This window comes from Cricetulus griseus, chromosome 2, assembly GCF_003668045.3.
Source record: "Cricetulus griseus strain 17A/GY chromosome 2, alternate assembly CriGri-PICRH-1.0, whole genome shotgun sequence".
In the NCBI taxonomy this organism is placed as follows: domain Eukaryota; kingdom Metazoa; phylum Chordata; class Mammalia; order Rodentia; family Cricetidae; genus Cricetulus; species Cricetulus griseus.
This window is the reverse complement of record NC_048595.1, coordinates 9511564-9539411: the sequence shown is the minus strand read 5'-3', so window position 1 is coordinate 9539411 and position 27848 is coordinate 9511564. Positions and strand designations below refer to the sequence as shown.

Sequence of the window (27848 nt, the reverse complement as noted above, 5' to 3'; positions counted from 1 at the left end):
ACACCACCAATGCCTGGCTAAATAGGTAAACTTTTCAAGGCCTTTGCAGTAGTGAATATCGATTGTCATCTTAACTAGCTGTAGACTCACATACGAGACAAGTCTTGGGGCATGCCTGAGGGTGATGAGCTAGGTTGAGTTAACCTTAGGTGGCATCATTTCATGGACTGGGATCCTGAGACAAAAAGAGGTGAACGACTGAAGCCACCTGATTCTTGACTCATGACTCAGTCTCCAAGGGGACCAGCTGCCTCCTGCTTCTGTCACCATGCCTTGTCCTAGCATGATGGGCTGGCTGTACCCCTGGAACTGTGAGCCAGAACAAAGCCTTCTTCTCTTAAGTTATTGTCTGTCAGATACTTGGTCACAGTGACCAGAAACGCAATGGGCTAAGGACTCTTCCACTTTTCTCCTACTACAGTGTCAGCTTGGCCTCTGTACACACTGGGCTTTGTAGTTTTGCAGTTGTGTAAAGGAGCTTTAATTATGGGGTGGGAACAAAAACAATGAGTTTAGAGAAAAGGTACCATAAAATACAGATCATAATTCCAAGATACTCCCCACCACACACACACATACACACACACACACACACACACACACACACACACACCAACAACAACAACAACAACAGTCTATAATTATTTCTTGGGCTACATCTGCAGATGCTTGCTCTCTGACAAGTCCGATGAGGTTGTGGGTCTCTCTTGCTGGCCCTGGCTGGACTGCAAATGCAGTGGTTGTTCTCACGACCGTGGGATGGGTTGCAGTCGAGGGAGAGGGACCCGGATGGCATGCTCCCTCCTGGACATAGTGCACGCCGGCAGCCTGGGGTAGGAAGTAGTATAAATGCTTTCTCTCAAGCCAGTCTTGGACACAAGCCACTTCTGCTTCAATTGCTCTAACAGTCCATAGTTTGTGGGGGGCGCTGCAAGAGAAACCAGGTTGAGGTGACACGGGGCTTCCAGGCGTCTTATACATAGTGCTTATGAGAACACACGGTAGTCCCATCAGCCACCAGAGCAATATACCCATCTGGTTCTGGAATGCCACAGCAGCTGCCTACCCTGGCACTGTCATGCTAATAGAGACACCACTTCTAGGAGCTGCCGGGGTAAGGCCCAAGGACCAGCAAACAGGAGGCACAAATGTCTCACACGGCTGCCACATTTTCCAGGCTGTCAAGAGCCAAGGCTGTGAGCTGGAGAGATGGCCCAGAGCAGCACTGGCTGCTACTCTCCCCAAGGTCCTGAGTTCAATTCCCAGAAACCATGTGGAGGCTCACAACCATCTATAATGAGATCTGTGCCCTCTTCTGGCCTGCAGGCATGCAGGCAGAGCATTGTATACATAAAAACAAACAAGCAAACAGCAACAACAAAAGGCTGCCTGTGTGAGTAGAGGCCAGAGAGGACATAAAAAAAAAAAATCCTCAAAGCCAGTCAGTGGTGGCACACGCCTTTAATCCCAGTACTCAGGAGGCAGAGGCAGGCCGATCTCTGTGAATTTGAGGCCAGCCTGGTCTAGTCTAGAAAGCTAGTTCTAGGACAGTCAGGGCAACAGACAAACTCTGTCTCAAAAAACTAAACAAACAAACAAAGTTCTAAACTATTCTGCCCATTACCTGTTTTATTTTTTTGTACAATACACACCCCTAATTTATTATTTTTTTACTCCACCCTAATTTATTAATTTTTTACTCCACCTAATTTATTAATAAGTCTGTGTCTTTCTTGGATCATCAATTCCCTGAGGGCAGAAGCATTCTGTGCTTGTCCCGACTATGTGCCCCAGGAGCCCCAAGGAAGATTGAGTCATTGTGCCTAGAGGGAATGCCTGGCGTAGGAGTAGAGAATGTGTTCCTTCCAGCCACCTCTGGTCCTAGCATACAGGTGAGGCTGTCATTACAGGGTTATCCCTGATGTCAAGGGAAGAAGGCAGGTGCAGTCCTAGTCCCGAACAACAAGTAGGGCTCATTTTCCTGTGACCTCACCCCACCATTCCTGTAGGTCTTTGTGATGGGAGCACATCTCAGCCCTGTGCATTTGCAGTTCCCTTATAGAGCCACACAGGGAAAATCTCCAATTATAAAAGTACCAGGAAGAGGAAAGTCAGTCTTCTCTGGCAGCCAAAGCAATTTCTGTCCATTCCAGGTACGCAGGGCGGGCACACCCGGGTTATAATTGTGCCGGTTGTAGTGGTCATCATAGGTGCTGATCAGATAACGGTACGAGGGCTCCTGGTGGTGGGTGATCAGGTGCTTTTTCGGGAGACCCTGGGAGGACACACACAGTGGCCACATCACCCATCAGAGCAAAGTGTCCCTTCCAGCCCAGGATGGTGGCAACAATCACCTCTCAAGGATGACACACCAGTGAAGAGTGAGCCTTCACTGGTCACCAGAGACCTCCAAGGGCCACAGAACTGTCTGCCCCACCAGGACATTCCTCTTTCTGTGTCCCAGCTGGCTGGTTTCAAGTCTCTGGCCAAGTCCATTCGTCCCCAGGGTGAGCTACCATGGTATATTAAAATTAAACTCAAGATGCTGGACTACATGGAAACTGCCCACCCAGGCCCCCCAGGGTGCAGCTTTGGGATCTGACATTACACCCTTTGGTTCAGTCTTGCCTTATTCCCCCAATTGTCTGTTTCCAAGGGAAGGGGCCTTGGGGCCTCCTATTTCCTTCAGTTACTATGCAGCCCCTTCTGCTGCAAAGCAAGGAGCTGTTTCTTTGGTCAGGAGTTGTTTACCAGGAAGGAGAAAACTGTGGCTTTTCTCTGTCTGGGATGCCTTTCTGAAACCAGAGTTTTCCTAAGGACAGGTTCCTGGCTTGGAAGGGAATACTAGGGAGCTGGACTGGTTGAAAGGAGGTTGGTTTGGCATGTGTAGACATCCCGCACCCCAGACTTCAAAGGGTGGTTCCATAAATAAGCCAGAGCCCAATGCCAGAGAGAGACTAAGAGTTTGGGCTGGAATACCATGCACACAGTACCACCACGGGCCAGGAGTCCCTTTCTAACCCTGCCAGTGAGCTGGTGACATTTCCTGGGTGGCAGGCCTGCAGGAGAGGGGCCAGCTGGATTTTTTTGTTTGTTGGTTGGTTGATTTGTTTTGTTTTGTTTTGTTTTGTTTTGTTTTTCAAGACAGAGTTTCTTTGTGAAACAGTCCTGGCTGCCCTGGAACTCACTCTGGAGACCAGGTTGGCCTCAACTCACAGAGATCTGCATGCCTCCGCCTCTTAAGTGCTAGGAGCAAAGGCATGTGCCACCCCTGCCCAGCTCCAGCAGGGGTTTTATTGGCATTTCTTTTGGTTCTGCATGTGACCCTGCTGTCTCAGAAAAACAAGCCAAAACCAAAAACAACAACAAACTGATACCATGGCAAACTGACTTAGAACCTTTGGTTCTCATGAGGAGGGGTTTTGCAATGCCACATATGGTCACACGAGGCAGCAGAGCTCTGGCCAGGGATGGCTATTAAACTGAGAGGGGGATGGAGTTTGGTGAATAAGCCCTTAGGAACAGAAAAAATCTTGAAGAGGTTTCTGTTGTTTGGTTGTGTGTAGTGGTCATGGGGTGTCAGGGAAACTTTTAAGTATAGATTTATTTTATTTTATTTTATTTATATGTATGTATATGTGTGTTGAGAGTGGGGACGAGGATGCCCATGCTGGCCAGAAGAGGGGGTCAATCCTTCCCACCTGCAGTTGGAGTGACAGAGGGCAGTGTGTTGACAGACATGGGTGCTGGAACTAAACTCAGTCCTCTGTAAGAGCAGCCTGGGCTCTTCACCACTGAGCCATCTCTCCCGCCTCTGGAACTTTTTAATTTTAGCCGTATTAAACCATGAGTTGGGGTCGGGGTTTGCAATGAGTCCAAGGGTCTCTTTACAAGATTGCCCAATGCTCTACACCTTAAAGTTCTTATTCTAACTTCCTTCAGTTAAAATATCTTTGTGTCTTCCATGCAGAAAGCATTGGGATGTTCAGGAGCCAAAGAGCATGACCTGGCAATGTGCTCTGTCCGGGGTTACCAACACAGCTAGGAATGGCAGTGTGGACTAGAGAGATGTGTGTATGGTCTGGGGATGCCAACAGCGAGTGTGACACTATTTATTGTGATAGAACTTTCCCAAAGGCTGAAGACAGCCATCTCTGGCAGCATCTCAAAGGAAATAAAAAGATAATTTATTCTTGAGCTAAGTATGAGTGGACAGGGCTTGGGAGTACAAGTTCAGGTCTCCAAGAACAGTCGGTTTTATGTAGAAATAATTTCTTGTTTTTTTTTTTTTTTAAAGGAATCCTATTTTTAATCTTTTTTTTTTTTTCGTTTTCACACCAGAATTTATTAGACTATGAAATTTTTGCTGGGGCACACCTAAGGCCCTATGATAAATTACATGAAGTATTCAGCTTTAATTTCACACAATTTGGGAATAGTTAACACATTGTGGATTATCCTCAAATTGGACAGAGAGGCTAGTGAGGAAATTTTTAACACTAGTTATATTTTTTGAGAAGCCTGTTTTAACAACTTTGCTTCCAATGACTTGTACATGTTAAACTTTTATTTTTCCTGCTTTTTCTTGTGCCTAAAGATAATCCATACCATCATAAATTCCAAGGCATTCTACTATATTTTTGGTATTAATGGTCAAACATATATGTGAATCAGAATCCTGATTGTAATGAACATAGTTAATAAATGTCTTTTAGACATGTAAAAATATCTTAGTCAGTACCACTACTACACCCAAAACTGTCCCCGAAAAGGAGAACCCAGTGACACACATATTCTTGACTAGCAGACACAGTACTAGAACCCCACGACACCAGTGGTCTTTACATTCCTTCGTTGGAGAACATTATGTTTTTGAAAGACAAAACAAAACCTTCTTCAACATACCTTTGCAGATTTCTAGTTTGGGCAAGTTATATTTAATCCAATGAAAAAAATCTGTTAGTCCCATGAATTAGTTTAGATTCAATGGCAATATTGTTTGATGAACTAAAGTTTTAAGAAATCTTTTATTGTTTGAATATAATAATCTTTATCATTTTTGATGGTAACTGGGTTCCCCCCACCCTCTCATGAAAACAAAAGCAAAACCTCCTCCTTGATGTAACACATATGTTGGTTTTTATTCTGAGCTCAAGGTATCTCTAAAGAATATAGGTTGCTTTGATTTAGCAGTTTCTTTTTTTATCTAATATCTCCCAATAATGTTGTTTCCTTTTCAGAACATTTGAAAAATATAAAGTTAATGATCTATTATTTAATCTATCTCTGGAAGTCTTAATTATCCCTTTTAGTTTACTGAGCATATCTTTTAAGGAACCTCATAAAGTGTTAATATAAGTAATCTATTTTTTGGTTTTGGTTTTTGAGGCAGGGATTCTCTGTTGCTTTGGAAGCACTCTTGGAAACAGCTCTTGTACACCAGGCTGATCACAGAAAGATCCACCTACTACTGCTTCCCGACTGCTGGTATTAAAGCTTGCATGAACACCACCTGGCATAATTAATCTTTATTAAGAAAAAATCGGCGGTGGTGGCACACGCCTGTAATCCCAGCACTTTTTAATCTTTTTTTAAAAAAATTTATGTGAAAAAAGCCAAACAGTTGTTTATGTATGTGCATGAATATGAGTGTGCCTGTGTGTGTGTGTGTGTGTGTGTGTGTGTGTGTGTGTGTGTGTGTAAAACGTGTGGAGATTGGAGGACAACCTGAAGAAACTGGTTTTCTCCTTCCACCTAAGAGCATTCCAGGCATGGAATTCAGGTCTTGGTGACACGGGCCTTCTGTCCACTGAGCTATCTGGCCAGTTAGTCCTCATGAAGGTTTTGTTTTGTTTTGTTGTTGGGGTTTGTTTGTTTTATTTTTTTAAGACCAGGCAGGCAGGTTTTAGCAAAGTGGAGAAATCTCAGATGCTATCTGATGATGACATTCTCATCTTCAGGTAGAGAGAACCTAACTTATTAAATTTTGAAAAATTTTACCAGATCTCAACAAGGATGTTAGGTGGGACACAAAGGTGATAAGCGGCTATGAAGAAGACTAAAAGACTAAAGATAGCCCCAAATAATTTGCTTCTAGATCTGCAATATTCCAACCCCTTACAACTAGGAAGTTCTGACCAGGCCATCAGGCTTGTAGAATCTTTAACATAGGCTTTTTTTTTTTTTTTTAATTGGGAACTTCAGTTCATACTGAAATAAGAATTTCATGTGTGGTAGAATAAAATCCTTCTGAGTTATACCTCAAGGCCTAAGAGATGGCTTAGCTGCTAAAGCTGCTTACTGCCAAGCCTGAGGACTTGAGGTCACTCCCCAGGCACCACATGGTGAAGGAGAGAACCATTTCTTGCAGCCATTTCTCTGACCTCAAGACCTGCACAGATGCCTCCATAGCAAATGGACAAGTTAATGTTTTTTCAAAGTTTAAAAAAAGCCTGCTGGGGGTGGAGTCTATGGCTGCAGCGCATACCTTTAATCCTGGCACTCAAGAGGCAGAGGCAGGTAGATCTCAGAGTTCAAGGCCAGCCTGGGCTACAGAGTGAGTTCCAGGACAAACAAACAAACAAAACCCCAAAGTTTAAAAGAAGAAGACATGTATGTAGGGGACAGTGTAAGCCACACCTGCTAGAAGCTGGCTACAGGTGTGCCTAACCATGCCCTGAAGGGTGTGGTCAAGGTGAGGTCAGGATGACTCGAGATAGGGTTTAAAGGGACAGACAAGGCACATGGGAGCCCCTGCTCTCTGGTCTCCCTGCCTTGCTATCCCTGGCACACTCTGGCTTGCATTTGGCTGGCGTTTATCTATTAAGGATATCATAACTTTACAGATTACGTATCCTCCCTTATTAGCTGGCACCCAAAGGGGACCTCAAGAAGGCCTCCCACATGGAGAAAGGTCCGGTCATTTCCAGTAGCAGTGGAAGACAATCTCTCACAGGACGAATAGATAGTTCTTTGTCTATTGTGAAAGATGACACTGCTATAGATGGTAGTTTGTCAAGCGATGAAGAATCAAATAAGACTGGACAAGACAAAAAGCATATATTTTGGCAGATCTCCATCAGTGATAAAAGGCACCATCTCAAAGTAAGAATCAATAATAGAGCTGGGTGTTGGTGGCGCACGCCTTTCATCCCAGTACTCAGGAGGCAGAGGCAGGTGGATCTCTGTGAGTTCAAGCCAGCCTGGTCTCCAGAGTGAGTGCCAGGATAGGCTCCAAAACTACACAGAGAAACCCTGTCTAGAACCCCCTCCCCCAAAAAAGAATCAATAATAAGGTTATTAATGGAATTTTGGACACAGGTGCTGATTTAACTATTATTACACAAAAATCCTGGCCCCACAAGTGGCCACTTAGGGAGTCAAATGTACAATTTTTAGGAATTGGAACTCTATCTAGAGTTCGACAGATTGTTAACTCGGTGCATTGGACCGGAAGGACAGAAAGGGAGACTAAAACCATACGTGGCAAATATAGCTATAAATCTCTGGGGTCATGATCTCTTACAGCAATGGAATACCCAGATTAATATTCCTCCACTGTCAGATATGAATTGTGTACAATCTCTAGATAGTAGAAAACACCTGGTAAGACATTATGGAAAACAGTTACCAACCATCCAGGCTGTACAGAAACTAAATACAAATGATAGAACTTCAGAGGAGCCAAAGGCCCTGCCATTAAAATGGCTTACAGATGAACTTGTCTGGGTAGGGCAATGCCGTTTGACCTCTGAGAAGCTAGAGGCTTTAGAAAAGTTAGTACAGGAACAGCTAGAGGCTGGACACATAGAGGGATCTACCAGCCCTTGGAATTCTCCTGTATTTGTCATCAAAAAGAAGTCAGGTAACTGGAGAATGTTGACAGACCTGAGAGCCATAAATAAGGTAATTCAGCCAATGGGCTCTCTACAGCCTGGAATGCCATTGACTTCCTTGATACCTAAAGGATGGCTGATCATAGTAATTGATCTGAAAGACTGCTTTTTCACTATACCATTACAAGAAAGTGATAGGGAATGCCACCAACGCCCAGCTGAAAATTTGCATTTACTGAACCAACTCTTAATAATTCACAGCCAGTTCGAAGATATCAATGGAAGGTTTTTCCAAAAGGGATGTTAAATAGTCCTACTTTATATCAACACTTTGTACAACAACCTTTGGAAATAATTTGTAAGAAATTTTCACAATCCCTCCTTTATCATTACATGGATGATATTCTTTTATCAGATTCCAATAAGGAAACTCTGGAATGTATGTTTGACATGGTGAAGGAAGTTCTGCCTAGATGGGGGTTACAGATTGCCCCGGAAAAGATACAAAGAGGTGATTCTATTGACTATTTAGGTTATAAGATAGGCTTACAAAGAATCAGGCCACAGACGGTATAAATTAGAAGGGATCGTTATCAAACTCTTAATAGTCTTCAGAAGTTGCTAGGAGAAATTTCTCAATTACAGACAATTATTGGGGTAGAAGGACATGACTTAAAGCATTTAAAAATGGCCCTAATGGTGATAAGGACCTAAACAGTCCACGAATATTCCACTGAGGCAGAAAAAAGAGTTACAATGGGTAGAAAACAGAATATTGGATGCGCATGTAGATCGGATAAACCTTGATTTAGACTATTCTGGTCATCTTGCCATCCAGATAATATCCTTCTGGAATTCTGATGCATAGGGAAGACACTATATTGGAATGGATATTCCTGCCACATAAACAATAAAAAGTTAAAGAATATAGAAAAGATTTCTGATTTGATTTTAAGGGCAAATTAAGACTTCATCAACTGACTGGAAAAGATCCAGCAGAAATTATAGTACCTTTAACTAATGAAGAAATTTCCTCCTTATGGAAGGATAATGAATATTGGCAAATAGCTCTTACTGACTTTTTGGGAGCGATTAGCACCAATTATCCCAAAACTGACAGAATTAAATTAATAAAAAAGACAGTCTGGATTCTTCCACGTATTGTAAGACAAACTCCCATTTCTGGAGTTCTTACCTTCTACACTGATGTCAAAAAATCAGATAAGGCAGGTTATAAAACAGGTGAGGTAAGTAAAGTAGTTCAAAGTCTGTATACATCTGTACAGAAGGCAGAATTATATGCAATTCTCATGGTGCTTATGGATTTTACAGAACCTCTTAACATAGTTACTGATTCCCAATATGCAGAGAGAGTCGTGTTACACATTGAGGCTGCAGAATTCATTCCTGATAATACAGAATTAACTTCACTGTTTCTACAATTACAGGAAACAATCAGAAACAGAAGTAATCCTCTATACATTACACATATCAGATCCCATACGGGTCTGCCAGGCCCACTAGCACAAGGCAATGACGAGATTGATTGTTTATTAATTGGAAGTGTGCTAGAAGCCTCAGAATTTCATAAGAAACATCATGTAAATAGCAAAGGTTTGAAAAAGGACTTCTCCATCACTTGGCAACAAGCCAAGGAGATAGTGAGAAACTGTCCTACTTGTTCATTTTATAACCAAACTCCATTGCCAGCAGGCTGTAATCCTAAGGGAATTCAGAGAAATGAGGTCTGGCAGATGGATGTCTTTCACTTTACAGAATTTGGAAATTTGAAATATGTGCATCATACTATAGACACATTCTCAGGGCTCCAATGGGCTACTGCTCTCAACTCTGAAAAAGCTGATTCTGTTATTACACACCTGCTAGAGGTGGTGGCAGTTATGGGTATACCTGCACAAATAAAAACTGACAATGCTCCAGCATATGTCTCAACAAAAAATGGAACAGTTTTTCAAATATTATAACATAAAGCATGTCATCGGTATACCACACAAACCTACAGGATAAGCAGTGGTTGAGAGATCTAATAGAACACTTAAGGAGATGCTCCATAGACAGGATGAGAAGTCAAAACCCCCCAAACATAGGTTGCATAATGCTTTATTGACACTAAACTTTCTTAAAGCCAATGAAAAAGGACAAACAGCTGCAGAAAGACACTGGACTATGGAAAAAACTGCTGAACTGAATCAGCCAGTATACTTAAAAGATATACTAACCCTGTGTGGAAGCCAGGACATGTGTTATGTTGGGGTAGGGATTTTGCATTTGTTTCCACAGGAGAAGAAAAACTTTGGATACCATCAAGGTTGATCAAGATTCCAGTTGAAAAAGACAAACCTCTCGACAAGGACAAGTGACAGGAAAACTCATCTCCAGAAGTCTAACACTGCATGGGTAGATGCTTAAGAAGAGAAGGTAGCTATAACCATCAAACAAAAGGAATGTGCCATATGGTAAACTTTACAGCTGTCTCTCAAAGAACTCTATTTCCCTTTGTTTTCCTAGTCCCTATTCGATTAAACCAATGGTGGATTTAGTGGTGGATTTGGCTATCCTCCTCTAAAATCCAAGCTCATTGTTTAACTAAACTTTAGAGTTTCTGTATTGTATCAAAAGCCAAATTGATGTAATACAGAACAAGAGAAGAATTTGGGGACTGTCTTTGTCTTTCTTGGCTCTTTCCTTCAAGGTGCACACTGTCTCATAATCATTATTTTTCCACGGTTGCCTTTCCCAGCATGCATACACGTAAAAGCAAACATTTCTTTGCTAACACTCATGTTTGAGTCCCACACAGCCAATGAAGACCCACCTGACAGCAATCCCTGGACGCTCCGGAAGGAAATTGGGCCAAACCTCCTAGACTGCACTGGATCCAACTTACTCCATTTCAACTGACACTCCGACCAGAGCTTCAGGTACTGACTTCAATCAAGTTGAGGATTTCAACCTGGATCTTCAATCAATCAAATCCCATCTAACATGAACTGGATATAATCCATTAGAGACTTTCACCATACTAACATTTTCTTCCCACAGGACCCCATGAGGCTACTGTCGTCCCATTTCAGCAGGAAGTAACTTGGAGAATATTATGCTCCCTTTCCCCACTGTTGTCACTAAGGATAATGTACACCTAATTAGGGCTACTTTCCTATTGTTTAGGGTTGGGTTTGGAAGGAGATGTTCAGGCTTGGACATCTCTTTCAGATGACTTTAGGGTTTAGCTGATGTAGACATAGTTAGGATGTGACATAAGCAGATTGTTGTATCTTCTTGTATTTCACCTTTATGATTGTTAATTTTGGATACTTTACACTGTTAAGATTTAATCCTCTTTTAGAATAAAAGGAGGATTGTAGGGGACATTGTAAGCTACGCCTTCTAGAAGCTGGCTACAGGTGCGCCTAACCATGCCCTGACGGGTGTGGTCAAGGTGAGGTCAAGATGACAGGAGATAGGATATAAAGGGACAGACAAGGCACATGGGGGCCCCTGTTTTCTGGACTCCTTGCCTTGCTGCCCCTGACATGCTCTGGCTTGTGTTTGGCTGGCGTTTGTCTAATAAAGGATGTCATAACTTCATAGATTACATATGCTCCCTTATTCCATGTACATTGTGATTTACAGAAAAGTCCCTGTTTGTTACCCACCACCAAGCCACACAATTTGGAAGAATTTGTTTCCTGCCTTTGGATTCTGAATAGTTGGTCTCTTGGGGCCCTCCCCACACTAAGATGCTCTGATTGTCACAAATCACACCTCACTCTCTCTTGCCACCCGCCTGAGTTTAAACAGGTGTTGGGCACATGGGATGGGGGAGACAATATGCTGGCCAAACGAAACAGTCAGGGTTCTTACTTGGGACTCTCAGAGTGTGGTGGCACAGAGCACAACTGTGCCCTATGGATGAATGGTGACAATCTTGCTATCACTACCACAAACCTGGGGCGGGGGGCATCCAGAGGAACTCCTGTAGGAAGTGTCTTTCCCTCCTGTACCTGGAGGTGCTAGGATCCCAGAGCCTCTGGCACAAAGCCACCTGTTAATAAATGTCACTTACCTCCATTTTCCTTATGTCATACCACCTGGTAATATCATCTGGTCTGTGGTTTGGGAAGACGACATAGTCCTTCTTGTAAATGCTCTGGGGGGTGCAGTCAGTGGCTTTGGTGAACTGGAAAAGAACACATATCAGTGAGAACGTCTGAGATGCTGCCTCTTACCACATTGTGTCCCCCCAGCCACCACACAGGGACAGTGAATAAGAACCCAGGACACCAAATAACACAGGAAGTGCATGAGCCAAGGGGCTCAGAGCCTGCTCCAGACTTGCTTGGCAACTTTTTTTTTTTTTCAAAATTTATTTTTATTTTATGTGTGTTAGTGTTTTGCCTGCATGTGTGTCAGTCTAAGGGTGCTGGGTCCCCTGAACTTGCATTCCAGACAGGTGTGAACTGCCATGTGGGAACTGGGGGTGGAAAGCCAGTGCTCTCAACTGCTAAGCCATCTCTCCAGCACACTTGTCTCCTTTCTGGCTCCCAGCATCCCTCTAGGGCAGTGCTTCTCAGCCCTCCTAACACTGCCACCCTTTAATACAGCTCCTCACGCTGTGCTGGCCCCCGGGCACAACATCACTTTTGTTGCCACTTCATACCTGTAGTTTGCCACTGTTATGAATCATAATGTAAATATCTGATATGTGACCCTGTGAAAGGGCCGTTTGCCATCTAGGTTGAGAATCGGTACTCTGTAAGTCTCTCCCTTCTCCTTTCTCTTTCGAGTTCCCCATTCTCCATCTTCTTCTTTTCTTTCTTTTGGTTTTCAAGACAGGGGTTCTCTGTGTAGCTCTGGCTGTCCTGGCACTGGCTCTGTAAGACCAGGCTGGTCTCGAACTCACAGATCCACCTGCCTCTGCCTCCTGGATGCTGGGATTAAAGGCATGAACCACCATCCTCTTTTGTTTTCTCCAAGATGTTGTATTTTCTAATTGGCTTTCTTAATATGGCAAACTACTAAGTACTTACTGGTTTAGCTGTGTTTGTTTGTGTTTGTGTTTTCTGTCTAGTCAGTGTTTCAAAATATAGCTACAGCTGGCCTTGAAACCATGGTATTCTCTCTTCATTCTCTCCCCAAGCGCCAGGATTACAGGAATGCTCAGGCCCATACAGTTTAGTCCATTTTATCTTATTTTTTGAGATAGGTTCCCTCTCTATAGTCCTGGTTGTCAACAGGAGCTTGCTATGTCAACCTGGTTGACCTCAAGCCCAGAGATCCTCCTGCCTCTGCCTCTGCCTCTGCCTCCTGAGTTGTGGGATTAAAGTCACGTGCCACCACTGCCCAGCTCCATTTTAGTCATTTTGAAGTATAGGGGACAACGACATTAAGCACATTCACGATGTTGCCCAGCCCCCCTCCCTATCTAGGAGGTCTACACTCCAAACACCAGGCTCCCCTGGCCATGCTACTTGCAGTTTCTGTGAATGTGACTATCCCAGGCATCCGGAATAAGTGGCCACACAATGTTTGTCCTCTAGCATCTGACTTGTTTCACTTATGTCTTCAAGATTCATTCCTGTAGGAGGATGTCTAGTAAAGGCTGTTGGCCTGGCATATTTGTCCATCCATCCATCCATCCATCCGTCCATCCATCCATCCATCCATCCATGGGTGACTACCTGCAGTGAGCCTTCATTTTGACTAAATGGGAATAACGTTGCTTTGCATGTGTATACAGAAATATCTTTCTGAATCTCACTTTTCATTCTTTTCAGTTTACAGCCAGAATAACTAGTGGGTCATATTGTCATGTTGTGTTCAAATCTTTCTATTCCTTCCCCCTTGTCCTTTTTTTTTTTTTAAGATTTATTTTTATTTATTATGTATACAGTGTTCTGCCTGCATGCCTGCAGAGGGCACCAGATCTCATTCAAGGTGGTTGTGAGCCGCCATGTGGTTGCTGGGAATTGAACTCAGGACCTCTGCTAGAGTAAGCAGTGCTCTTAACCTCTGAGCCATCTCTCCAGCCCCCCAACCTTGTCCTTTTAAGAAACATTTTTAAAATTAATTTTATTTTCATTATTTTTTATTTTTTCTTTATTTTATGTATATGGGTGCTTTGTTAGCCTGTGTATGTGTGTGGGGCCCTCAGAGTCCAGAGGAGAGCATCAGATTCCCCTGCAACTGGAATTACAGGTGGTTGTGACCTGGCGTGTGTGCTGGGAACTGAATCTGTGCTCTCTGGAAGAGCAATCAGTGGTCTTCACCACTGAGCCATCTTTCCACCCCCTTTGTTGTGGAATATTCCTTTGTACTGTGTGAAGATGTGTCAGTATGATTGGTATAATAAAAAGCTAAACAGCCAATAGCTAGGCAGGAGGAATAGGTGGGACTTCTGGACAAATAGGGCTCTGGGAAGAAGAGAGGCAGAAGCCAGCCAGAAGCAGAGGGAACAAGACATAGGAGGAGAGGTTAAAGCCATGAGTCATGTGGCAATGTGTAGCTGAATAGAAATGGGTTAATTTAAGGCCAAGCCTTCATAATTAATAAGTTTGTGTGTGTGTGTGTCAGAGAGAGAGAGAGAGAGAGAGAGAGAGAGAGAGAGAGAGAGAGAGAGAGAGAGAGAGAGAGAGATCTAGCTTGGTGGCTCAAAGAAAAATCCATCTAAAAATCCACATGGGGGCTGGGATATCCAAACATAGGGCCTGAGAAAGCTAAGGAAAGTTCTGGACAAGGAGCAGGATGTAGCTTCTGAGTCCTGCAGTCTCTCAGGCTGACTGGTGCTCAGTGGCATATGAAGGTGCCACTGCTGGCCACTGCCTGAGGGCGGGAGCCAGGCCTGTGACAAGGCACCATCACCATGAGCCAGCACCATGTAACAACCTGAGCCATGAGGCAGCTCAGGCAGTTTAAGATTTGTCCCATGCTGTGAGAGAATGCAGCAAGTACTCAGTAAAGACAGATGGGTGGGGGAAAAAAAACTCTAAACAGGGTACAGTTTGTTTAAAAAAGTGTGTGTAGGCTTGCTCCTTTAATCCGAACTCATGGGAGGCAGAGGCAGGTGGATCTCTGTGAGTTGGAGACCAGCCTTGTCTACAAGAGCTAGTTCCAGGACAGCCTCCAAAGCCACAGAGAAAACCTGTCTCAAAACAAAACAAATAAACAAAAAGCAAAAAACAGCAATAAGAATAACAACAACAACAATAAAAAAACAACAAAAAGGGGGGTGTAGGCATAAAAAAGAAAAGAAAATGGGTATAGATAGTCACAAAAAAAACAGTTTATAAGTAATAAGTACTGTTTTTAAAGAGTAAAATAATATGAAAAAGATAAACCATATAAAGATGGAAAATATGCAGAGAGTCGGATCATATATGGTGTCTTGCAGATTTTGAATTTTTTGGATGCTAATGAACAGTTTGGTTTAATAAAAAGCTAAACAGTCTGTTTTAAGAAAATTAAATTCTATTAATTATAATTGTGTGCATGCTTGAGTGTGCACATGTACAGGTGTCTGAAAAGACCAGAGGTATCGGATCTGGAAATACAGACCTGCCTGATGCACATGCCAGAAAACCAAACTGGGGTCCTCCGGAAAAGCAATGCATGTTCTTAACTGCTAGGCCATCTCTCGAGTTCCTTAAAAGCCATTTTAACATGTATTTATTTGATAGGGGGCTTGGGGTATGCGTGTCTGTCAGATGAATATATTGGGGTCAGAAGGCAACTTGGGAATCAGTTGTCCTGCCATGTGGGTTCTGAGGATGGAACTCAGGTCATAACACTTGGCAGCAATCACCTTTGCCCACTGAGCCGTCTTGTCAGCCACCTGCTCTTTTCCTTTTTTTCTTTAAGTTTCTATTTTTATTTGCTTAATTAAAGGTTATATCATTTCTTGTCCTTCTCTCTCCTCCCTCCAGTCCCTCCCGTGTACCCTACATTGCACCCTCTAGAAACCATGATCTCTTTTTAAAAACTGTTATCACACACACACACACACACACACACACACACACACACAAGCACACATCCCTAAATATATAAGTGCAGCCTGCCCACTATGCAGAGCGCCATTTGGGAGTATATGGCACCAGGGATGATCACTAACGTTAGGTAACCCACTAGGGCGCTCATCCCTGAGGAGGACTGGTTCCTCCAGCACTCGGCACGATTTGCTGCCTGAAGTTCTTTGTGTGGGTGGAACCTCTGTTCTGTTCTCTCTCCTTTCCCTCCCTTCTTCACTCCGATCCTCTCTTCCTTCCCTTTCCTCCCTTTCTGAGATAAGGTCTCACTTACATAGCTCAGGCAGGCCCCAAAGTCAGAATCTTCCTGCCTCAGCCTCCCCTGCACTGGATTAAATGTTAGGAAGGTTAGATGGTGCTCTAACCACTGAGCTACTCATATTGATCTTGAACTGGAGATCCTCTTGTCTCAGACTCCGAGTGAGTGCTGGGGTTTTAGGCATTTGTCACTACAACCTACTGCATTGTTATTCTTATTCTTATTTTTTTTTTTTTTTTGTCTTTTGAGACAGGGTTTCTCTGTGACTTTGGAGGCTGTCCTGGAACTAGCTCTTGTAGACCAGGCTGGTCTCGAACTCACAGAGATCCGCCTGCCTCTGCCTCCCCAGTGCTGGGATTAAAGGCGTGCGCCACCAACAACCAGCCGCATCCTTATTCTTAAGAGGTTATGGGTTATTTTTTTTTTTTAAATCACATTTTGGAGAGTATTTGAAAAGGATTGGGGTTAGCACTTTTCTATTAAATTTTTTTATTTTATACACATAAAACATGTGGGTATTCTGCTTGCATGTATGTCTGTGCACCATGTGTATGTATGAGGGCACACAGAGGCCAGAAAGGGAGGCATTGGGTTCCCCGGAACTGGAATCATAACACGCATGTGTATAGGGTGGTATAATGTGTGTGAAATGTATGATGTGTGTGTGTAGGGGGGGCATATGAAGTGTGTAATATATATGGGGCATTTATGTAGCATGTGTGGTGTGTGCAGTGGATATGGTGTGTATAGTGTTTGCAGTGCATGGTGTGTGGAGTTTCTTTTTCCATTTACAATTATTTATTTATGTAGGCAGTCATAAAATATGTTTATAACATACATAAGAAAAAACACATTTAAATGAGTAAGAAATATAATGGCAGGTGATAGAATTTAGTGTTTATAAATGAATGTATCAATAACAGTCAGAGAAGAAATTCAAACATATTTAAAAATTGAAGCCATGCATTTCAATATTTCTTAATTGTAAGAAGGTATTGGGCTTGTTAAGGTATTATGGCTTACTATGTTTTCAATGATCTCAGAACATGTCTAGAAACTGTCATAGGTGGATAGGAAAGGAAAGGAAAAGATAAGAACTTTGGCTAGCAAAGTAGTAGACAACAGCAGCTGGGTAAAAGGCTAATCTTTTTATGTAAATGTTCTTCAGTTTACAGTTGGAGTGCACGTGTGTGAAGTTTTTATAGTTTGTTTAGTGTGTAGGCTGTGTGTGTGTGTGTTTTGTATGGTGTATGTGTGTGTGTGCTGTGTATGGTGTGTGTAGTGTATTGTTGTTTATGGTGTGTATACGTGTGTATTGTATATGTTGTGTGCTTTAGTGTGTGTGCGTGTTGTGTATGGTATGTGTAGTGTGAGTGTTATATATAGTGTGCATGTGTGTGTGTGTGTGTGTGCATGCGTGCCTGCATGTGTGTGTGTGTGTGTGTGAGTGTGTGTGAGTGTGTGAGTGTGTGTGTGTGAGTGTGAGTGTGTGTGTGTGTGTGTGTGAGTGTGTGTGTTGTGTATGGTACGTGTAGTGTGAGTGTTATATATAGTGTGCATGTATGTGTGTGTGTGTGTGTGTGTGTGTGTGTGTGTGTGTGTGTGGTGTTGTCCCATGTTTGCATGTTGTGTATGTGGTTGTCAGAGGACAGCATCAGGTGTCATTCTTTGCCTTCCCTCCGCTTGAAGACGGTCTTGTTGTTGGCCACTAAACTGCACAGCCTGGGCTGGGCTGCAAGCTTCAGAGATGCTTGTCTCTTTCTTTACTTTTGCTGTCGATGCTCACACATTTGCCACCACAGCCAGCTTTTACATGGATTCCTGAGATCTGAACTCAGGTCATCAGTCTTACATGATGTGCTAGTTAGATTCTGTCAGCTGGGCACTGGGTTAGAGTATTTCTGAGAAGAGGAAGCGTCAACTGAGAAAATGCGTTGGTCTATAGACTAGTCTACTGGACATTTCCTTGATTAGTTATTGTTGTGGGGGATGGGTTACTGTGGGCAATGCCAATCTTGGGAAGCTGGCCCTGGGTTCTATAAGACAGCAAACTGAGCAGTCCCTGGGGGCGGGGCAGGGCGGGGGAGGGGGACAAGCCAGTAAGCAACATTCCTCCCTCTGCTCCTGCTTGAGTACCTGCCCTGACTTGTACGTGATTGGGGCTCATCAATCAGATAAACTCTCTTCTCCCCAAGCTGTTTTTGGTCGTGTCATCTATCACAACAACAGGAAGCAAGCTATGACACATGGCAAGCAAGCATTTTCCCCTGTTGAGCCATCTCTCCAGTCTCTTGTCAGTATTTTCAATTAGCCAACTCTTGTTTTCATAGTTTTCCTGCTCCCTCCTTAAAAAAAAGGAAAAAAAAAAAGTCACAATACATAGCCCAGCCTGATCTCAGACTCACTATATATAGTCCAAGTTGGCCCCAAACTCTTCCCTATATCTGCCTCAACCCCCTGAGTGCTGGGATTATATAGCAAGTGCTACTACATCCTGCTGGCTAATTCCCTCGCTTGCCCCTCCTTCTTCCTGCCCCCCCTTCTCTCTCTCCCTACGTGTGTGTGTGTGTGTGTGTGTGTGTGTGTGTGTGTGTGTGTGTGTGTGTGTAATTCAACATGGTGTTAGAGAAGGCTCTTTGTCTGATTTCAACTTGTTTTAAGTTGTTAAGAATTGTTTTGTGAGCCAGGCAGTGGTGGTGGTGCACACCTTTAGCTCCAGCATTTGGGAGGCAGAGGCAGGTGGATCTCTGTGAGTTCAGGGCCAGGCTGGTCTATAGAGCAAGTTCCAGGATAGGCTCCAAAGCTACACAGAGAAATCCTGTCTCAAGCAAACAAACAAATAAATAAACAAAAAGGAATTTGTTTTGTGGTGTATGACACGATCTATCCTAGGAATTTTTCCTGGGTGTTTGAGAAACATGTGTATCCTTGCTCTGTCAAATGAAATGACACATGCATATATTAGGCCCAAAAGTTGTGTTGTTCAAGTCCTTTGTTTCCACACTGATCTTCTGTCTGATGGTTCTACCCAGTATTAAGTGTGTAGCATTGAGATACTTCCTCTACCCCTGTTTTTTTGAGAGATGGTTTTTCTGTGCAGTCCTGGTCATCTTGGAACTCACTTTGTAGATCAGGCTGGCCTCAAACTCAGATATCTGCCTACCTCTGCATCTTGAGTGCTGGAATTAAATTTGTGTACCACCACCACCCAGACACTTTAAAAAAATAGATTGTATTTATCTTTATTTTAGGTGCATGAGTGTTTTGCCTGCATGTACATATGTGTACTATGTATGTGTCTGGGGTCTGGGGAGACTAGAAGTGGGCATCAGATTGCAGATGGTTGTGAGCCCCAATGTGGATGCTGGGAATTGAACCTGGGTCCTCTGCAAGAGGAGCCAGTGCTCTTAACTGCAGAGCCATCTGCCCAACCCTTGTTTTAATCACTTAGTGAAGATTTATTCCAAGCCCTACAACACATTCAGATTAAACAAAATGATATTGTAATTTTTATAATATTCTAACACTTAATACAAAGTTTTTGAAACCTAGACGTTCAAGCCCTGAACAACACACCATGCGACTTCCCACAGTAATAGTATCCAACAAAGTGTAAGCGACTTTACTAGTGAACTGCCACACACTTAACACGGACGTGGTTAGCAGCAAGAGCCTCCGTCTACACAGACACAATCTATGTTTTCCGTGTTTGTTTTCATGGTTCCTCTCAAAGCCATGGGGAAACTGAGCTTCATTCAGGTAGGGAATTTCTAATATTTAAAATTACAGAGCTGGGCGATGGTAGTGCACGCCTTTAATCCCAGCACTCGGGAGGCAGAGGCAGGCAGATCTCTGTGAGTTCGAGGGCCACCCTGGTCTACAGAGCGAGTTCCAGGACAGGCTCCAAAATGACACAGAGAAACCCTGTCTCGAAAAACAAAAAACAACAACAACAACAAAAAAAATCATTCCACAGCAATTTCCCTTTTTGCTTAAATCAAAAGGAAAGGTTTTTAGATTTTATTTTATTTTTGGGGCTCTAGGAATATAGGTCACTGGCAGAGTGCTCACCTAGCATTCACAAAGCCCTGTGTTCCATCCCCAGCACCAAAGTAAAGCTATCTTTCAAATTTACCTTTTACACATTTCAAGATCTACCTTCCCACTTGCCTCTCCATCAGCAATTGTGATGCTAAAGTAAACAGTGAAAAAGGGACCTATCTCTATCTGATGGGCACACAGCAATCTGTAAGCACAGTTTCCCAACTAACCACAATGTCAGTATTCTGCCAGTGTAAACAAAACTAAACTCAAGCCCAAGTCTACAGTTTATCAGAAGAAACATTCACAGAATAAGGATTCTTAAACTACAACCTTCTATCTGTCTCCAGTTACAAGTACTCTTTGGACTCATTATATCTTATTTATTTAGCTGTGCAGATGGGGCTATGTAGGCTGAGATTTGCTGAAGCAGATGAAAGCAACATTTAAAAGTTCTATTTCATGATTTAATTGGCTATTAAGTAAGTTTCCTAAGATGAAAAAGCCAGTGTGTGTTTTACAAACTTAGCACATTTATTAGATGCATGGGGACAGGGGAGGGGGACGCCATGCCATGACCCATATGTGGAGCTCAGAGGACAATTGTAAGGGTCACTTCTTCTTCCACCCCTGTGGACTCCTGGATCGCACTGAGATCATTAGGATTGGTGACAGGCCCTTTACCCACAGAGCCATCTCGCAAGCCCTGCTTTATTTTATTGCCGTCACAAATCACATCATTATGAGTTGTGTGCTCATTTGAACAGGTCTACAATTTTTATGTGTTTCTCTAAATTGTGTAGAAAATTTACAAATTTTAAATTCCACAATGCTGATTTTTATCTTTGTGTATTTTCAGTTAAGTGAGCTAACATCCCTTCATTGCAACTTGATCCCCTCAGAGGCCTGTCTCTGATCTCCAGGCTCCAGGCTCCAGGCTGATAAAATCCTCAGCCTTTGCTTGTCTGGAAATGTCTTCATTACCTTCTCATTTCTGAAGGAGAGTTTTGTGGGCTAGAGAATTCTCTGTTGACAGTTTTTACTTTTTATATACTTTGAATATATCACCCTACTGCTTCTAGGCTTTTGCTGAAAAAAAAAATCTCCATTGATAGACTCTCTGATAAGTTGTTATTATTATATTGGACCAGTCATTGTCTGAGGGTTTTGTTTTCATTTATTTATTTTTCTTTTATCTTTCTCTTTCTCCTCCTCCTTGTTTTTCTTCTTCTGTTTTTTTTTTTTTTTTTTTTTTTTTTTGGTTTTTTGAGACAGGGTTTCTCTGTGTAGCTTTGGAGCCTGTCCTGGCACTCGCTCTGGAGACCAGGCTGGCCTCGAACTCATAGAGATCCGCCTGCCTCTGCCTCCCGAGTGCTGGGATTGAAGGCGTGTGCCACCAACGCCCGGCTGTAGATTTGTTTAGTTCATGTGTATGGGTGCTTAATTCATGTGTATGTGTGTTCAGTTCATGTGTATGCGTGTTTAGTTCATGTGTATGGTGTTTGTTCAGTTCAAGTGTATGGGTGTTTGTTCAGTTCATGTGTATGGGTGTTCAGTTCATGTGTATAGGTGTTTAGTTCATGTGTATGGGTGTTTAGTTCATGTGTATGGGTGTTCAGTTCATGTGTATAGGTGTTCAGCTCATGTGTATGGGTGTTCAGTTCATGTGTATGGGTGTTCAGTTCATGTGTATAGGTGTTCAGTTCATGTGTATGGGTGTTCAGTTCATGTGTATGGGTGTTCAGTTCATGTGTATGGGTGTTCAGTTCATGTGTATGGGTGTTCAGTTCATGTGTATGGGTGTTCAGTTCATGTGTATAGGTGTTTAGTTCATGTGTATGGGTGTTTAGCTCATGTGTATGGGTGTTCAGTTCATGTGTATGGGTGTTCAGTCCATGTGTATGGGTGTTCACTTCATGTGTATGGTGTTTGTTCAGTTCATGTGTATGGGTGTTCAGTTCATGTGTATGGGTGTTCAGTTCATGTGTATAGGTGTTTAGTTCATGTGTATGGGTGTTCAGTTCATATGTATGGGTGTTCAGTTCATGTGTATGGTGTTTGTTCAGTTCATTTGTATGGGTGTTCAGTTCATGTGTATGGGTGTTTAGTTCATGTGTATGGGTGTTCTGCCTGCATGCATGTCTGTACATCACATGCACAGACAGGTGCCCTTGGAGGCCAGAAGAGGGTATAAGAGCCCCTGGACCTGGAGTTACAGGTAGTTGTTGTGAGTCACCATGTGGATGCTGGGAACTGAACCTGGGCCCTCTGCGAGAGCAATAAGTGCTCTTAACCTCTGAGCCACCTCTGATGCCTATACTTCTCAGCTTTCTTGTTTTTATTCTTTGTGTAACAGCTCTGGCTATCCTGGAACTTCCTCTGGAGACCAGGCCGGCCTCAGACACCCAGAGATCCTCCTGTCTCTGCCTCCCGAGTGCCGGGATGAAAGGCTGCACCAGCACAGCCTGGTGCTTCTCAGGGTTTAAGAGTCCCTGTGTCTTTGATTTTTAATACTTTGATTTCCATGCCTATCACCAACATGTCTGTCTACATTTATTCTCCTTGGAATTCCTTAAACTTCTGGAATTTATAAAGCCATGTCCTTCCTCAAGCCATGATATTTTCAGCCAGTGTCTTTTGTTCTTTTGAAACAGGGCTTACTATGTAGAGTGGGCTGATCACAAACTCAAGACAGATCTGCCTGCTTCTACCTTCCGAGTGCTGGAATTAAAGGTGTGTGCCACCATGAACATCAATACTCTTTGTTTCTTTAGAAAGACTGCTTGCTAAGTTGTTTATTCCTTTGGCATGTTTCCCTTTTCCTTTGTATGTCTAATGACTTTTTTCATTTATGAAAAAAATTAAAAACACTAACTCTCCCACTTTTGTTGACCAGATACATGCAAGGGGGAGACTTTTTTATTTTTATTTTTATTTTTTAGCTACTTGGTCTTCAGGGCCAGCCATCATGAAGGCTGGCCCTGAAGTCAATTCTCCAGCCTTTTCTTGATACACATCCTGCCTGGCCTTTTCTGTAGTTTATCATATTCTCATACACACTTCCCATTAAATTTCTGAATATCCCTCTATCTCCCTTTTTCATTATTTTCTTGATAGAGTCTCATACATAGCCTATATTGGCCTTGAACTTACAACCTTCCTGCCCAGCTTTCTTTTTTTTTTAAAGATTTTATTTATTTATCATGTATACAACATTCTGCATCCATGTATATCTGCACACCAGAAGAGGGTACCAGATCTCATAACGGATGGTTGTGAGCCACCATGTGGTTGCTGGGAATTGAACTCAGGACCTCTGGAAGAGCAGTCAGTGCTCTTAACCTCTGAGCCATCTCTCCAGCCCCCTGGCCAGCTTTCTTAAGTGTTGAGATTATAGATATACGCCACCAAAGCCTAGGTTTTTTTTTTTTTTTCCTTGAGGTATTATATTGGTTTCCGCTACTCACTCCCCCCCCCCTTCTCTTCCTTCTCAACAAAGTCTTCCTATGTAGCCTTAGCTGGCCTAGAACTCCCTCTGAAGACCAGGCTCTCTTCAACTCATAGAGATCTGCCTTCTGCCTCCTGCCTGCTGAGATTAAGGGTGTGCACCATCTTTGGTCTTCTCTACCCATTATCTATTGTTTCAGACATTTATAGTCCAGATTCTCCTGCAGGAACCCTAACTCACTGCTCATCTGGTCATTTTTTCCCTTGGTGCCTCTCTTCCTCACATATGTCAAGCACAGCTAAAGTTAATGATGACTCATGCCATGTCTGGTGATGATCTCCATGGAAACAATGCTTCCTTGTTATCCAAAGTGATGGAACACAGTCAAAAGAATGATGCATGGTGAATAATGCCTTGGGAGACTGTGAAAGAGGCTCCAAGAGGAAAAAAGACAGAGGGCTGTTTACCTCAAGTGCACTTTGTTCCCTGGAATGTTCTTGGGTGCAATTTTGTGCCTCCTGAGGCAAACATTTATAATCAATTCAGAAGACATGTTTATTTTTGTTGGATGTGGGAACATAAGCTTTAGAGCCCAATTTGGTAAAAGGTTATGCTGAGTACCATCCTCAGTGTACCCTGGATCTGGATATGGCTATCTGCTTTGCTTTTGTGCTTTCCCACATATAATCTGCAGTATATGCTAGGCAATTGTGTTTAAATTGGTCTGTCCTGAGAAAGTTTGGGAAAGAGCTACTCTCTTAATAATTAGTATGTGCTTACTGACTTTCTGTTGTTGTTGTTTTCAATTTTTTTATTAATTTATCTTTTATATTCCAATCCCAGTTCCCCCTCCCTCATCTCTTCCTGCTCCCTCCACTCCCCCTCCCATCTTCTCCATGGAGAGGGTAAGGCCTCCCCTAGGAAGTTTACTAAGTCTGTCCCATCATCTCGTTGAGGCACTGACATTTATTTACATGTTTTTCTGAACTCAAACAACTCTCCTTAGATCATTGCTTTCTTTGTTTTATTCATGTATAGAAGCACACTGAAACAAGTAAAATTGTCTGCAACATTAGACTGTAGTCTGCCCTATTCTTTTTTTTTTTTAAGATTTTATTTATTTATTATGTATACAACATTCTGTCTCCATGTATTCCTGCAGGCCAGAAGAGGGCACCAGATCTCATTTCAGATGGTTGTGAGCCACCATGTGGTTGCTGGGAATTGAACTCATGACCTCAAGAAGAGCAGCAATGCTCTTAACCTCTGAGCCATCTCTCCAGCCCCCTGACCTATTCTTTAAGGTCCCCAAATCCAAGTCTTATAGACAGATCTGTATAGGTTGACATAAAGTATCACCAACTTTCCCCATTCTCACACCAAAGCTGGCAGTTTTCCCAAGATTATGTGAGGATGTCTATGTACCTCTGAAAAGACAAAAACTAAAATTCTGTATCTACATATATTATATATATATATATATATATATATATATATATATATCATCTATCTATATGTATCCTATTTATATATCTATATCATAGACCTCCATATCATATATCTACATCTCTCTATAAATATTTATCAGGCTGGCTTTGTACTCAGTTTGTTACCAAGAGTGACCTCGAACTATAGATTCTTCTGCCACAATCTCCCGAGTTCTGAGAGCTCTGGACTGCAGGCGTGCACCTCACCTCCTAGTTAATGTGATTCTGGCACTGACCTGGGGGGGGGGGTCTCACACATACTAAACAGACACTGCGCCAACTGAACAACTTAAGCCCACTCTCTGCAAAACTCTAAGCGGCTCATTCTTGCTGGCCACAAAGAGGGCCATTCAGTTTCAAGTGGCCCATTCAGGCAAAGCAACAGGAAGAAACGGTTCTGTCTTGCATGTAGACACTGAACACTGGCAGGGCAGGGCTTTGGCATAAGTGCAGTTAGCAGTAACGTAGCCATCCATGTCACAGCAGGGTGCGCCGTGACATCTTCAGTAGGTGCTATGGTCAGGGAAGGGACTGGCCGAAAGAGTAGAAATTCTTCAAATAAAAGTACGAAGGCTGGCTCAGTAAATAAGAGTGCCTTCTGCTGTTGCAGAGGAACAAGTGAAGCTCCCATTGCCCACACCGGGCTGTTCATAACTGCCTGTAGTTCCAGTTCCAACAAGGATATGATTCTGTAGGCATCTGCATGCAAGTGCACACACACGAGAGCACACACACACACACACACACACACACACACACACACACTATTGTTTGTTAAAGATTTATACATTGTTTTAATTGTATGTGTATGAGTGTTTGCATGTATGCAAGTACATCATGTTCATACAGCACAAGGAAGCCAGAAGCCAGAGGAGACCATTGGATCCCCTGGAGTTGTGTGTGAGCTGATGTGGAGGAAGGGGCTGGGAACCAAAGTCCAGTCCCCTACAAGAACCATAAGTACTCTTAACCGCTGAGCCATGTCTCCAGCCCAGTAAAAAACTTGAAATAAGTACAAAGGTGGTGGCACTCGCCTTTAATCCAAGCACTCAGGAGGCAGAGGCCAACAGCTCTCTGAATTCAAGGTCAGCCTAGTCTAAATTGTGAGTTCTAGGGCAGCCCAGGGGCATGTGGGAAGACTCTCTCTTAAAACAAAGCAAAACAAAAAACAAAGCTAATAAATAAATAATAAACAAAATTTAAAAGGAGAAATTGGGGGATATTCTGATACCTTGAGACAGTACAGTTACAGCAGTGCTTGAGGTACAACTGTATTAACACCCTGTTCTATGGAGACACAAGGAGGGACCTTAATTATTCATGGATGCATCTTTCCTATCTAGAGCACAGAGACCCTACCATGATCTTAAGGCTCAGCTGTGAGCTGCCTCACAGTTGCGAGCAGCAATGGCTTCCCCTTCTCTCTGAGCTGTTTTCCCTCTGGGTCTACCTTCTTACCTTCCTCCTTTCCTCCACCCAGTTCCCAACGAGCACCCTCGTCGAATACTTCTTCTCAATCTGCCAGCCTGGAGTAGAAAATGACTGAGGAACTGATGAGGTCACAAACATGGTAAGGATCTGTCCCCAGTCCCTTTGGCTTGGCAGATTCAGGGGTCAGACAGATATTAGGGAATTTTTAGAGTGTTCATCTCCTCATCTGCCTTCCCAGAGTGGGTAGCAGACCACCAGTTTGTCAAGCTCAGGAGATTTAAAACAAAGCCCAGAGAGCTTGTGTCTTGGATTCTCTTTTGTTGACTGTCTCCATGGTGACAGACACAGGCAGCAGAAACTCTTCACCAGGAAGCAGTTGGTCCTGGAGGAGCAGAGCTGTCCCCACATAAAGAAACCAAACTGAAAAGGCACCACCATGAAAGCAGTAGAGAAAGGCCAGACATCTCTCCTGTTGCAAGAGAGGCACAACCCTTGTCATATTTTTTACACAGGGATAAGTTGGGCTATTTCTTGAAGGTGAATTGAATTCTAATACTTCTTAATGCTGACATGCTCGCCCGTGCTAAGATCCTAACAGACATTCCCCGACAGCACCCCTTCGAGGCTGGTGCCATAACAGTATCTCTGTGTGCTCCACACAAGGAGGTTCTGGTGCCTAAAGTCACTCTGCTACCTGGTGGGACACTTGAGACTCCCATTCATTCTAACTCTGGCTTAGATCACTGGCTTCCATCCACTCCCTGTCTGTAACTCTGCCTAAGGGGCTTCCATGAAGAATCCTGCATTGTGTTTGCAGCTAACACGATACAGGTTCATTCATTCAGTCTTCATTCATTCATTCCATAAGTACTTCACATTGTGTGTCTTAGGTGCCAAGGTGAGGTCACAATGCATTAATGAACAGACTTTGGCTCAGCTCAGTGGGGCAGAGCCCCATGTTTTGCTTATTCTCTAGGCCAAAGGATCAGGAGCCACCAAGATATCTATCTACAGAGGGCTGGTTCTATACAGTGAAGTACTCCATATGATGCAATGTTCTGAGGCTCTTACCAAAACCCTGGTCTAGGGGAATGTTATGTAATTCCGTGGCAGAGCACTAGCATAACATGGGGAAAAGTCCTTAGTTTAAACCCTGGCAAAGGAAGGGAAGAAAGGGTGAGTAGGAGAGGAAGAGAAAGAGGAGAGAAGCAAAGGGGAGAAAGATAAAAGGAAAAGGGTTAACCTAACAAAAGATGCACTGATAAATAAAGGAAGCTGTTTAAAATTATGTTTCGTTTTGTT

The 27848-nt window shown here is 43.1% G+C and overlaps 1 protein-coding gene across 1 annotated transcript; it reads right to left on the bottom strand.

The window, feature by feature from the left end:
- Positions 1-746: 746 nt before the first annotated feature.
- CUNH1orf158 (chromosome unknown C1orf158 homolog) lies at positions 747-26684 on the bottom strand. The gene is made up of 4 exons (XM_027398148.2): positions 26574-26684; positions 11923-12036; positions 2098-2275; positions 747-928 (listed from the first exon to the last, which is right to left on the bottom strand). The coding sequence occupies exons 1-4, from the start codon at positions 26682-26684 to the stop codon at positions 747-749; spliced, it is 585 nt and encodes a 194-aa protein (XP_027253949.1).
- Between the last annotated feature and the right edge of the window lie 1164 nt (positions 26685-27848).

What these genes read in the sequence shown, in the direction of transcription:
- CUNH1orf158 (XM_027398148.2), bottom strand. Translation starts at nt 26,684, where the DNA reads ATGTTTGTGACCTCATCAGTTCCTCAGTCATTTTCTACTCCAGGCTGG. An exon ending in ATGACATAAGGAAAATGGAG is followed by an intron (nt 2,276 to 11,922) that starts GTAAGTGACATT and finishes GTGTCCTCCCAG; the next exon opens with GGTCTCCCGAAAAAGCACCT. An exon ending in GACTGACTTTCCTCTTCCTG is followed by an intron (nt 929 to 2,097) that starts GTACTTTTATAA and finishes TTTCTCTTGCAG; the next exon opens with CGCCCCCCACAAACTATGGA.